This window comes from Acomys minous (genome assembly GCF_964271855.1).
Source record: "Acomys minous genome assembly, chromosome: 5".
NCBI classification, from domain to species: Eukaryota; Metazoa; Chordata; class Mammalia; order Rodentia; family Muridae; genus Acomys; species Acomys minous.
The window spans coordinates 113,079,457-113,093,171 of NC_140494.1; the positions used below are offsets into that span (position 1 = coordinate 113,079,457).

Consider the following 13,715-nt stretch of genomic DNA (forward strand, 5'->3'; position numbering starts at 1 on the left):
ATCCTCTGAGTGTTTTTCTTTATCGGGTCTCAGAACAGTAGTGAAGAACAGAAACAAAATGGTAAAAAGAGAAGGAAGACAAAAGGATAGGAAGTGTATATTCCATGACTCTGACCGCACTCATCCTTGTACTGTGAGGGCAAATGGAAGGAGTTGCTGTCGTCCTTTAAATCCGTGGTTCTCCACTTGTAGGTTGTAGATTAAACAGCTTCTCACAGGGGTCACCTAAGACCATCGAAAAATAACAGTAGCAAAATTACAGTTATGAAGTAGCAACAAAAAATAATTTTGTGGGTGAGGGTCACCAGAACATGAGGAGCTGTATTCAAGGGTCGCAGCATTGGGAAGGTTAGATGACAGCAGTGGAAATGATTGTTACTATACAAAAGGAACCATTTCTTCAGTCAGTCATTTAGCAATTCCTAGTTACTGATTACTTACTACAGTTCATTCTTAGAAAGAAAACACAGGGAGTGATTCCTTAGGCACGTCTCCTATCTTAAGCTTTCTAGTGGGCCAGTGCCTTCTACTTGACGTGTATCCCAGCTTCTTTCTTTTTCTTTTTTTAAGTTGGTTTTTTTTTTTAAATTACATTGGCGTTCTGCCTCCACGTATGTCTGTGTGAAGATGTCAGATGCCCTGGAACTGGAATTACAGGCAGTTATGAGGTGCCAGGGCTTGAACCTGGGTCCTCTGGAAGAGCAGCCAGTGCTCTTAACTGCTGAGCCATCTCTCCAGCCCAATTTTTATTTATTTATTTAGTTAGTTAGTTAGGTTTTTGTTTGTTTGTTTGTTTTTGTTTTTGTTTGTTTTTTGTTTTATTTGAGACAGGGTTTCTCTGTGTAGTCTTGGTCATTCTGGACTTGCTTTGTAGACCAGGCTGTCCTTGAACTCATAGAGTTCCACCTGCCTGTGCCTCCCTGCGTGCTGAGATTATAGGCATGCGCCACTGTACTGGCCCAGCTTCTTTCTTCTTACTTTGATTTCAGATTCCCCCCCCCCCCCCCTAACTTACCTGAGCTGGTCTTGAACTTTCTCTGTAGCTTGGACAGAACTTGATTTTAAAGCCCTTCTGTCTTACCCTCCCCAGTACTTAGGATACAGGCCTATCCCATGTGCCTTTAGTCCCAGCACTGAGGATGCCAAGACCAGCCTGGGATTTATAGTAAGATTGTGTTATGAAAAAAAAGTCTTGAAAGCTGAAGGGGAAAGGGGACATAATTGCCTATGTCATACATCTTCCTCAGTATATTTTATGTCCTTAATATTGTTCAAAGTAAAAATTACATATTAGTATGTTTGTAGTAAATTTTAGGTTCTTAAAGGATTTGTTGCATCCTGTTAAGTTTTTTGAAATCAGAACTCTTTTTTTTTTTTTTTAAGATTTATTATTTATTATTATATATACAGAGCTCTGCCTGCATGTACATCTGCAGGCCAGAGGAGGGCATCAGATCACATTATAGATGGCTGTGAGCCACCATGTGGTTGCTGGGAATTGAACTCATGACCTCTGGAAGAATAGTCAGTGTTCTTAACCGCTGAGCCAGTTCTCCAGCCCCAATCCTTGCTTTTTTATAACCTCAAGTGTGTGTGTGATCACAGGCAAAATTCCTTCATTTCAGATATGTTATGCATACCTTTAGTGGGTATTGGTAACCTGCTTGTCTACCTTTTCCTCACAGGATATTCTACAGTCTAGATCTTTCATTGGCTTTTGTGGTGGGAAAATGATAACTTGTATGTATGGTTTTGGTAATATTTGATCTTTTGCCTTTCAGTCCTTATTTGGAAAAAACTTGACAACTATTTTGAATGAATATGTAGCTATGAAAGCAAAAGGTAAAAACTTGGATATTGTTGTTTTAAGATACTTTCTCATAAAAGCCTTGAAAATACTTAAATCTTCTGATAAGATATATTTTCCTGGGTTAGGTGGTGGTGCAGACCTTTAATCCCAGCACTCAGAAGGCAGAGGCAGGCAGATCTCTTGAGTTTGAGGCCAGCCTGATCTACAGAGTGAGTTTTACAAGTCAAGACTAAACAGAGAAACTGTGTCTTGAAAAAAGAAAAACAATAAAGATATATTTTACTAGGAATCAATTTTTTCTGCCTTTATTGAGTAAATAAAATTCTAAAACTTTAATTGTTAACTAACCCGCATAAGCCAAACCCTTATTTTAAAATGGTGTCATACGCCTTTACTCCCAGCAGAGGCAGACACATCACAGTGAGTTGAAGGCCAGCCTGGTCTACAAAGTGAGATCCAAGACAGCTGGGACTACACAAAACAACCATCTTGAACACCCCCACAAAACAAAACAAAGCCTTAACTTTAGGTTATTTATACTGATGAACAAACCATTGTTATTTGCTAAAATATTTTGATTTATGTGAATATGAGACTAGGCACAGGAATAGTCAAAAAAATTATGTCATAGTTAACAACATAAAATAATAATCGTTTAAATTTCTGTTGAGTCAAGAGGGAAATTACTTATTTGTTCTCTTAACATTGTATCTGTAGTTCATATTACCCTAACTATTACTATTAGATTAGTTATCATAAAGTAATAGCCAAAGAAAAGTCTCTTCACCTTCATGATGACTGTCTAGCTGTGTGAGCATCATGTTAGGTGCTCTTTGTTGTATCACTTAGTCTTTAACCTAGTAAGAAGTATTGCTTTTAATAACATTACAGAATTACTGTTTTAGTAAGGATTTCAAGAATTAAATTTGCACACATAGAAGGATTTTGTACAAATTTTTGATACTTGTTATTTCCCTTTCTCTAATACAAAGGAGAGATAAAATAAGTATTAGCCTATCAAGTTTCTTAGATATACTTTCTCATTTGTATTAAATTTGGTTCTCTGTGGTTTAAGAAAATAAAACCATCTTATTACACATTTTTACGTTGTTAAAAATAGGCTGATTTCTCAGTTTCCAGTGTAACTTCAGTAAGTTAGAGACAAGGTTTTTGTTTATTTGCTTTTTCCTGTTATTATTTATGTCTTTGTTCAAAGTTACAAATGAATTTTCTTCAAGTGAGTTTATTTCCTCTTCTAATTTAGAAACATCAAATGATGTCCCAACAATACTGTCATCTCTGTGGAAGAAGCTAGACCACACACTTTCTCAGATCAGGTACTGTGCTCATGAAAATGCACTGATTTAGGAATACAAATACACTTTGTGTATAAAGCCTCTAAGATCTTTATAATATACTCATGTAACATCTTTCTGCTTTAGAAGTTTCTAGAGGGTGATCAAGGTTCTTTTTCTTTAGTTGAAATGATTTGAAAAATAGCATACATTTAATACATTATTTACAAATGAGGAAATTGTAATATAAAGAAATTTAATAACATTCACAACTTTGCCTAGAAACAATGTAGACCAAGATACTAGACAACCAGTTTTTCATTACATATTCCAAGAGTTGTTGACTTCATGAGCAATTGGTTTTTTCTGGAATGTTCTACTTTAGTATTTTACCATCATACAAATATTCCTGCTTCACATCCTGGGCATGCCAGTTTCAGCATCCGTGAAGGATACCAGCCCTGTTGCTATTCCTTTTTTAGCATCTAGGTCACGGTAGTCTCATGAAAATCCCTTCCTCTCAAAGCTACAAGTGACTGTTCCATCTGACTTGAGGTGAATGCCTGAAGCCAGGTCCTGTGAGAAGCAGGGGTCAGCACCAAGCTTTCAGCAGGGTTGAACAGGCCCCAGTGGCTGCAAAGGCAGTTCTGCCATTGCTGCCTGACTACTGGGCATCCAGAGGTGGTCATCATTGCTGCCACTGCCCCGCCCCCATCCCACCCCTGAATAAATGGAGTCTTGGGCAGTAGTGGTAGAAGAATGCCAAGCATGAGCTCAGGTGTGCCTGAGCACAAGTACTCTCAAGGCCACCGCCAGCCAGCCTTTATTTATAAACCTTGGGTAGTGAGGAGTGGTTTTGAGGGTGTCTGATTCAGTAGGGCTAAGGGTGCCAGGATACTTAATACATACAGTGCTTGTTTACAGTCAGTACCACGGGGCTCTATCACAAGAAGGAGAAAACCAAACTTGATTGTCCTATGTGTGAGGAGATGACTCCTAGGTACAGTTAAGGGCTATTTGCTATGGGGTGAGGTACTACCAGGAATTCCATGTGCTTGTTAAAATTCCTTATCAGGAAAAGGATGGGCCTCTATTTTTCTTTGAGAACTGTGTGACACCCCTTACAAAATTTGGGGTTACTAGATCAGGTGGAGTGAGGACCCCACTAAGAAAGGGAGTCAGTCCATCTACCTAGACCAAGCGCAAAACAGCTATCTGGAGAAGTCAGACTTCTGCCTTATCCAGCAGAATCCCACACTAACTCATCTCCTGCCCTTGGAAATGATCTTCAAACGATTTTTACAGGGTCAGTCAGTAATAGTGTCTGTTACATAAGCATGAGGGCCTGAGTTTGGTTCCTCAGAGCCCACATAAGAGACTGCACAGTGATGCCTGCCTGTAGTACCAGGGCTGATGGGTAGGGGAGAGAAACGCCTGGAAACCTTGTCCAGCTGGACAGCCTAACCAAGCTGATAACCGTCCTGTTTGGTGAATCTCTGTCTCAAAAAAAGAAAGGTAGTGAGAAATTACGGAAAGACAGCCCAGCACTACAGTGTCTGCCTTCCACATACTGAGCATGCCACACACGCACACACATACCTCTATCACTGAGTACATGGACTGCACACACATACCAAAAAAAGTAGAACATTTTTACAACTCAGTGATGGAGTTTTGAGGGTTTGGTGGGGAGATGTTTGTTTTGGTAATCTATTAGATAAAAATATTAGTTTTTATACATGTTTTCTCAAAAGTTTTATGAGTTACTGAAATTTTGTATTTAATTCATTAAGCTTTGTTCATAGAATCAGGACAGTGTCTGTTATTGCTTACCAAATACATTAATGAATAATTATAATTCACAGTAAAAGAATTAGCTTCTCCTGTGAATTTTCTATATATATGGCGTTTCTACAGAATAATTGCCCAGTCATAAGTATGGCAGCAGGATATCCTTGAACTCTGAGACTCTAATGTATTGATACATGTGAGTCACGATTCCTTTTTAGGAAAGTCTCTGTTGTTGCAAAATTGAATTGAAATGCTGTATTTATATATAATTTACTTAAACGTATCAAGTTTCTAAAATTGGGTCAAGCCAGGCCTTAATTGATTAGATAAGAATTTAATCACCAAAATTACGTTCTATGAGTGTTTGTATGGACCTGTTTTTCTTCTTTACTGAGGGAAATTACTTTTTTTTTTTTCTTTGTCTTTAGTTTTTCAAGACAACGTTTCTCTGTGTAGCATTGGCTGTCCTGGACTTACTTTGTACACCAGGCTGTTCTCGAACTCACAGAGATCCACCTGCCTCTGCCTCCTCAGTGCTGCTAGGATTACAGGTGTCTGCCACCATGCCCGGCAGAGAGATCACCTTTTTTTTCCCCCCAAGATTTATCTATTTACTATGTACACAATGTTCTGCCTGCATGTGTGCCAGCAAGCCAGAAGAGGGCACCAGATTTCACTATAGATGTTTGTGAGCCACCATGTGGTTGCTGGGAATTGAACTTAGGACCTCTGGAAGAGCAGACAGTGCTCTTAACCTCTGAGCCATCTCTCCAGCCCCAGAAATCACCTTTTAACTCAGAGTTTACTTCAGGTCTGATGATAACTAAGCTAGAATATATCTCATCTAAAAACAGTGCTTACAAAGTGACTGCTTTGTTTTATTTCTTAGGAGCATGCAGAGTTCTCCAGGGTTTGCTGCCCATCAGAGAGGTTGGTATTTAACGTCCAGCAAGGTTCAACATTACTTCATTCTGTGTTTCATGAATGTTTTAACTAACAATATATGTATGTTAAACCTATATTTTCTTTACATTACTTTTTAAAAGTACAATCATTAGATATTTTTATGTATCACAATTGAGGGAGGTTGAAGTGTGGCTTAGTGGTAGAATGCATGTACAGGTTTGATTCTCAACAATATAAAACAAAATTAAACCATATGTACATGAATGTATATGCATATATGCAAGTATATACTTTGTGTGTGTGTGTGTGTGTATACATACAAATATAATATGTCCGATATCAGACAGTAAAATCCTTAACCAAGCTCTGATTCTGAGTGTCTTAATTTTATGGGAGCCTTATAGGTATGAATTATTATAAAAATGTGGGGGTAAATGAAGTTTTGGTGTACACTTTGGGATTTATGAAATTTTAATGTATTTTAGTTGTTTCTCATGAAATTGTTGCATAAAGTTATTTATGTTTTTCAAAGCTGTTTTTTTGCTCTATAGATCTAACATGTTATAGTGTTTACGTAGTGTCTTGGTCAGATTCTGAAACTGCTCTGATACTGAGTTAATTTTGTAATTCCCATGTGTTTCAGCCCGAACAAGAAATGGAATAGCAGAAATCAAGCGACAGAGATGGCTTGCGTCTCAAGCAGCTCCGGCCAGTTCAGAGTTATTGGTTTTACCTTATGCTTCAGGACAATTTACCACTTCTCCTCTGGTCACCACACAAGCTATTAAGCCAACTGGCCAAACTTCAACTCCAGTGAGGTCAAGTATTGTAGTGGTCAACCAGTCACAAAATACAGTAACTAGTAAGTTTAAGTTTTATTCTTTAAATTCTGTTTTATCCAAGGATAATTTTACAATTACATTAATAACACAAAGTTATGGCCCAAGAGAGAGATGAGAGAACTTACAAAGGGAACAGACTTCAAGTAGTTCAGCCACAAGAACGTAGGCGTGAAACTCTCTGTTTGATTTCACTGCCGTGTAAAACTGGCTCAGCTGTGTAATCCCAGCACACAGGAGGATCAGAAATTCAAGGCTATCCTCTGCGACTTGCCTTCACATTTAGAAAATCTTGGCTTAAAATTTAGGTGTCATCGTAGCTCAAGTCTACAGTTCTTTTTATTCTAATAGAACTGTAGTCTAACCTCTGACTCGTCTGATTCTCAATTTGAGGATAATAATTGACAAAACCAGGTTGTGCTTTGAAGGAGAATATACATTATATTTCACCATTTCTTTACTATGAATGCCAGTGTGTCCTGGAACATCTTCCCAGTATACCACCATCTTTATGCATTGAATATTTTGTATCTTTTCATCTGAGACTCAGAACTAGAGATAAAGTTAGAAGTCATGTTCTGATTTAGATCATCTTGTTGTAGACATGCTTGAAGTGGAAACAGGATAGTAAGAAGTAGGAAGCCAGTTTAATATGTGCTTCAGTATTGAGGTTCAGGGCTCATCTCTCAGTTCTGAGTCAAGTAGTTTTTATTACTGCCCATTAAGATTGCTCATAGAGTGCCTTTAATTCCAGCACGGGAGCAGAGGCAGGCAGATCTCTGAGCCCGAGGCCAGCCCTAGTCCAAGGAATGAGTTCCAGGACAGCCAGGTCCACAACAACAACAAAAACAAAACAAAAAGATTGCTCATTTCCATCTTTCTCCACATCCTGTTCGATAGTAGGAGCATTCATTTGATATTTCTTGTATTTTTTCCCCTTTAAATTATATTTCTTTCGTATTTCGTCAAATGTCTAATCTTAAGGGTGTATTGCATTTACTCTTCTTATATAATGCCTTGCTCATAGTAGTAGAACTTGATAAATGTTTGCAATATTTTAATATACAATAATATCAGTATCTAATGTTTCTCATCTCGTTACAAGTTTAGACAGTTTGTGTTTCTTTAGCTTACTGTGTTTTCTTAAAATGCAGCTGGAGAGTCTTTAAATGTCATTCCTGGTCCTCAGGAAAAGAAAACTCATACCAGTTTAATGTCTCCTGGTAGACGTAAAAGGTAATTATTTTTATAATCGCCACATTACCAGTAGCCATTTAAAACATACACACACACACACAATAATTTAGTGAATATTTAAAGTAACAAGACTAGGTTAAGTTCTTGAGACTATTTTTATATTCATTCTAAAACACATCGTTCCTAACATTCTGACTAAATTTAACCCGTGTTCTTTAGTCAGTGGTTTCACTTCACTGTTCACTAATGTTCTGTAGTAGTGTGCAAAACAGTGATGTGTCTTACAAAGGACCTTAGCACATTTTAGAGTGTTTTCTTGAATGAATATAAATAATGTTAGTTTATGCTCCAGAAGAACACATGGAGTTATTAAATCATGACGGCATGTTTTTGGGTGTGCTTATGGCCCACAAGAACACATTCCGAGTTTTCAATTGTGAAAGCATGTTTTCATGCGTATTTCCATATGTATATTCTTCCTTTCTACTTCACCTTTTTTTTTTTAAACAGTATGAGAAGTCAGAGTTCTAAATGGTTTTTGTCTGGTTCCTCCTCTGCCAACCAAGTTTTTTTTTTTTTTTGGTTTTTCGAGACAGGGTTTTTCTGTGTACCCTTGGCTGTCCTGGACTCACTTTGTAGACCAGGCTGGCCTCGAACTCACAGCGATCCACCTGCCTCTGCCTCCCGAGTACTGGGATTACAGGCATGCGCCACCACGCCCGGCTTTTTTAAGGTTTTATTTATTTATTTTATGTATGTGAATACATACGTAATTCAAGGATGACTTTATACAAGCTTCCTTTAATTAAAATTCTCCTATATTACCAGCTGTTTGACTTAATTATATAAAATAGTAAAACATTATTAACAACATTTTTCAGAGATGTTGATCTTTTTATTATAACATCGATGGCATGTTTTAACTCTTTTTTTTCTTGTACCCACTAATACAGTTGGTTTCATTCTATCATAAGAGGTCATGGGGCTGGGAGTGTGGCTTAGTAATAGAACACATGCCTGCTGTGTGCGAGGTCCTCAGTTACATTTCCATTACCATTAAATAGAGGAAGAAGGAGAAAAGTGCAAAGCTTAAATACTTGAGACCACATAGCTAGTTTTAGTTTTTGTTTTGGGGGTGTTTTTTAATTCATTTTTTATTTTTTAATTTGTTGTGTTTTAATAGAATTCAAGTCTGTTACATCTGAATCCGTGTCATATAATGCTTTTTTCTGCTTTTCTGACTTTGTTCTTATGGAAAGTGGAAAAAAATATGCGTACTATCATGATCTCAAAATTTGTGTATATAAACAGGTAGTAAAAGACACGCTTTTCAAATGTATTTCAGTGAGTCACAAAGAAAGAGTTTCACATCATCTGGACCTCATTCATCAATAAGGAATTTCCAAGATCCAAATGCATTTGCAGTGGAAAAAGTAAGTGACCTTCCCAAAATTTGCAGCTTGAAGTGTCCTCAAATTTTAAAACACTGTTGTATACATAAATAGTTATGTGTGTCTGTGTATTTGGCATGAGTATGTGAGCACAGGATTGCCTCTGTCACAGAGAACTGTGACTGGAAAGTAGCACTTAGCGAACACTCATGCCAAATGCACCACGGGAAACTTCTATGTGATCACTGGTCCCTGCAGCCTAGTTGGTCAGATAATTAACGGCCTTGTGTGACAGAGGAAGAAGTGTAGCGCTGCATTCTGGATGCAGTGAAGAGCAGGTCGCTGGAAGATCTGGGGCAACATTCTGAATTGCACGGTGCCTTGTTAGGCCTGAGTGAGGAGGAGGGAGCCCCAGAACTGACACTTCTACTTACGCTTATCCAAACTACCCGTTGCTATTGATTTGGTTTTGTGACTTTTTGGTTTTCTCATTATTTATTTAGAGAGGAGATCTTGTTATGCTAGCCAGGTTGAACCCAAACTCCTGAATCCAATTTATAATCCTATGCCAGCCTTCCAATTGGCTGGGATGAAAAAGCATTGATTTTGATTGGGTTTGGTTATGAGTGAATAATGTAATATTTTTTCTATTCTTTTACTAGTCTTGATTTTCTTTTCCAGCAAATGGTTATTGAAAATGCAAGAGAGAAAATATTAAGCAACAAATCCCTTCAAGAAAAACTTGCAGAAAACATAAATAAGTTTTTGACTAGGTGAGCTGTATGACTCAAATCTTTGGTTGTTTTTGTCTAATCACCCAGCTGCACTGACGGTTTTCCTTTCTGTGTTACAGTGATAGTAGTATTCCTCAAGTTCCTAAGCAAACAGACAGCAACCCGACTGAGCCAGAAACTTCCATTGATGAACTCCTAGGACTTCCGGTATGGGTAGTTGTGTGTATAGGGGTGTGAGTGTGTGAAGGGGGTGTGTAGTTAGAATTAAATGGTATTTTGGTTTTAAAATCTTTTTTTTATGTACAAAATATAATCAAAATAGACTTCACTCATCAATGTAATCTGTTTATGATCACATTTGAATAGTGACCATCCAAAGACTCACTTATCTAAACAGTAAAAATGGTATGATTTTTTTTTCTAATAGCTAATCTGCTTTACAGATACAGAAACACACTCAACTAAAGCCATCTGATATGTCACCAGTGACCATAGACAGAAAATGAAACAACTAATATAATGTACTATAAAGTTAAAAATAATGTTTAAAAAATAAGTGAATAAAATGAAGGGAAAGAAGAAGGTTAAATAAAAAGAATAAAAAAATGTTATAAAAGAGAAGAAAGAACTAGTGGTTTAGAAACAAGTCAGGCAAGGCATGGTGATGCATGCCTTTAGTGCCAGGACTCAAAACAGAGGTAGAAAGATCTCTGAGTTCAGGTCTGGGCTAGTTTAAACATCGAGTTCTAGGGCAGCCAGGATTATATAAAGAGACCTTGTCTCAAAAAAAAAGGGGTGTGTGTGTGTGTGTGTGTGTGTGTGTGTGTGTGTGTGTGTGTCAGGGGGAGGAGGGGTTAAAGAGAAATGTTGCCTAGTACCAAAATAATATATGGGGAAAAAAATCTAACAAATATAAGAAGTGAAATAAATTCTGAAAATAAAAAAGCTCTTTAAAAAAAAACATAATCAGGAGAGGCCTGGTGGCACTCAGAGGAAGGATAATAGGTCACCAAGAAGAGACTCGATACCCTATGAGCATATACAGGGGGAGGAGGTCCCCCTCAGTCACAGACATAGGGGAAGGGAGTAGGGGGGGGAAGCGGGAGGGAGGGAGGAATGGGAGGATACAAGGGATGGGCTAACAATTGAGGTGTAATATGAATAAATTAATACAAAATTTTTAAAAAGAATATTAAAATAATAGTCAAAATACTACTGAAAATATAGTAAAAATAAAAGGGGAAACACAAGGGTGAGGAGTTGAAATGTTGGAGAAAGTTTTTAATCTATACCATTTAATCTATAGGATAGAGGTATAGGGTGGGGGTCTCTTTGGGACTTGTATTTCCTATGATTTAGGCTGTTCCTAATGCAAACTGGATATGTCTCATATCTAATAGAGCTGTATTATCTCTCATTCTCTAGGCTGGTAAGATTGCCCCACTCTCAGGTCATATGCCTAGGGTGGCAGTGTGCAAGCCAGCAGAAGGCTTGGAGTCTGTTGGGAGTAGGGGGATCAAACCGAGTGCTGAGATCGTACTTTGAAAACTCTAGACATTCAGTATCTTGCCAAAGGGCTGTGGCTGTGGACATGAAGTAATTTGCTGAAGCTTTGGGCTTCTCAGTTCTTGCAGCAGTAAACCTATGGCAGATAAATGGTTCCCGAGAAGCCACTGACTTCCAGCTTGGCGCTAATAGACTCTGCAGTTACCAGGTGACGATGGGCTTGCTTAGCCACAGAGAAGACGACTACTGCCAACTGTACCCTTCTTCCTGTGTCCTACAGCTGCTTCCCACAGCCGTCTCACCCTATGTACCTGGGAGGTTGATTCTAGGTTCCCTGACTTGCAGTTATCCCTTGTTTTCAGGTCTCAGGGCACTTCATCTTAGCACATTCAATATAGTGTTCACTCACAACCCTCCAAGACACGGCAGGTAACAAAGTCGGCCTCCCCTCCACTGACTGCTAGCCTCGCACAATGGAGGATTTGGTATTTCACCAAAGCCCCACCTGCATTTGAGGCTTTCCAGAACTGTGTGTTTGTCTTGTAGGTGTGTAGGACAGCTGGTCTCTATTTTGTTCCTGCCACTTGGCCTAAATTTTGGGTGAGGCTTGTGTTTCCTTCCCCAGCTAGTGCTGGAGCCATGTGCTGCTGCTTCTACTGTCTGTACTGCATCACCATGTTTCCTCACACCTCACACTACCGTGTCACCCTCTGTCATGCCGGGGGTTAGTCTCTGACACATTTTTTTGGATTAGAGACTGATCATTTTTGTCTTTACTTTTCTTATTTACTACAGTTTCTAATCTACCAGCCCAGAAGTTATTTTCTTCTAAATAAGCCTATTAAAATCAGAAGAAATTTTCTTGTAGGGGAATCTTCATATGTAAAAGGTCAACAGTAACAAATGTGAATAATTATTCTAGTATTAAAGCCATATTATCTTAAAAGATAATCTTATAAAGATCTTAAAGAATCATAAATCTAAACCTCTATATAAAAGTGATTAGCCATATCTACTTTAAATCTTTAAGGTGCACCTCTACTCATTAATACTTTTTACTAAATCATATCAGGAAGCTGAGGGCAAAAAATAGGTGTAAGGAATTAGTCATCTTGAAGTCCAACTTTAGTAAGAGAGTTACGTCAGCTAGTTCTAACTGGGATATTGTCTTTGCTCACCAACCTCAAAAAGTCCCTCGCTTTACTATTAAAGTGTCCTTTTTTTTTTAATTTAAATAATTTATTCAGATTACATCTCAATTGTTATCCCCTCATTTGTATCTTCCTGTTCCCCTACCCCCATTTTATAAGATTACATTTTAAGATAACTGATGATTCCTTCGATGTAACTGCAAATTACAGTCTGCCAGTAAAGAAAAGCTGGCTTAGAAATTACCTTCCTTGCTAATACTCTGTTAATATATAACAAGTTGCTTTGTTACAAATGTGTATGGGTTCTTGAGAACAATTTGTTTTTCATGCATAAAACATAAAACATTTGGTCATGTGAAGGTATTGAGGAACACGTTTTTCTTACGTATACTCATTGTAATGATTCACTTAAAAAAAAAAAAAAGGGATGTAAACCCAATGTGATAATTGTACTGCTTCAAAGAATGTGCTGGGATATATAGCCTGTGAGAGAAATAATAAAGATGTTGGAACTTGCTCCTCGGAGTTTGTTCCATCCATCAAATATAAAAAATGAAAACAACAACAACAAAAAGCCATTTTAATTCTATTTGTTTGTACTTTGATTCTTTGCAGAGTGAAATCCACATGTCTGAAGAAGCAATACAAGATATATTGGAACAGACAGAATCAGACCCAGCATTTCAGGCACTCTTTGATCTCTTTGACTATGGTAAGCACACCATTTCTTCTTGAGTAACCTAACCCAGAATAAAGTAACATGCTAGGGCTTCTCAAAAACTACCTGTTTCGTTACACCAAATTATGTATGGACATTGGCGAGTGTGTCATTATTTTTACTTAGGAAAGTTAAACTATAAAAGTTGAGGGGAGCTGGGTGTGGTAGCACTCGGGAGGCAGAAGCAGGCAGATCTCTTGAGTTTGAGGCAAGCCTGGTCTACATAGCGAGTTCCAGGACCATCTGGGCTGCACAGAAGGGGGAAAAGGTAGAGGGGGAGTTGGGCATGGTGGCTTGTGCCTGGAATCCCAGCACTCAAGAGACGGAGGCAGGTGGATCTCTGGATTTGAGACCAACGTGGTCTGCAAGAAAAGACA

At 38.1% G+C, this 13,715-nt stretch overlaps 1 protein-coding gene across 2 annotated transcripts in view; it reads left to right on the forward strand.

Moving 5' to 3' along the window:
- Positions 1-13,715, forward strand: part of NPAT (nuclear protein, coactivator of histone transcription) — a 40,868-nt gene that overhangs the window by 9,667 nt on the left and 17,486 nt on the right. For both annotated transcript variants that reach the window (XM_084784309.1, XM_084784310.1), the window contains exons 3-11: positions 1,782-1,842; positions 3,075-3,147; positions 5,786-5,826; positions 6,446-6,664; positions 7,796-7,877; positions 9,184-9,271; positions 9,911-10,002; positions 10,083-10,170; positions 13,236-13,332. In XM_084784309.1, coding sequence (XP_084640435.1) covers positions 1,782-1,842; positions 3,075-3,147; positions 5,786-5,826; positions 6,446-6,664; positions 7,796-7,877; positions 9,184-9,271; positions 9,911-10,002; positions 10,083-10,170; positions 13,236-13,332 — 841 coding nt within the window. The remainder of the gene's footprint in view (positions 1-1,781; positions 1,843-3,074; positions 3,148-5,785; positions 5,827-6,445; positions 6,665-7,795; positions 7,878-9,183; positions 9,272-9,910; positions 10,003-10,082; positions 10,171-13,235; positions 13,333-13,715) is intronic.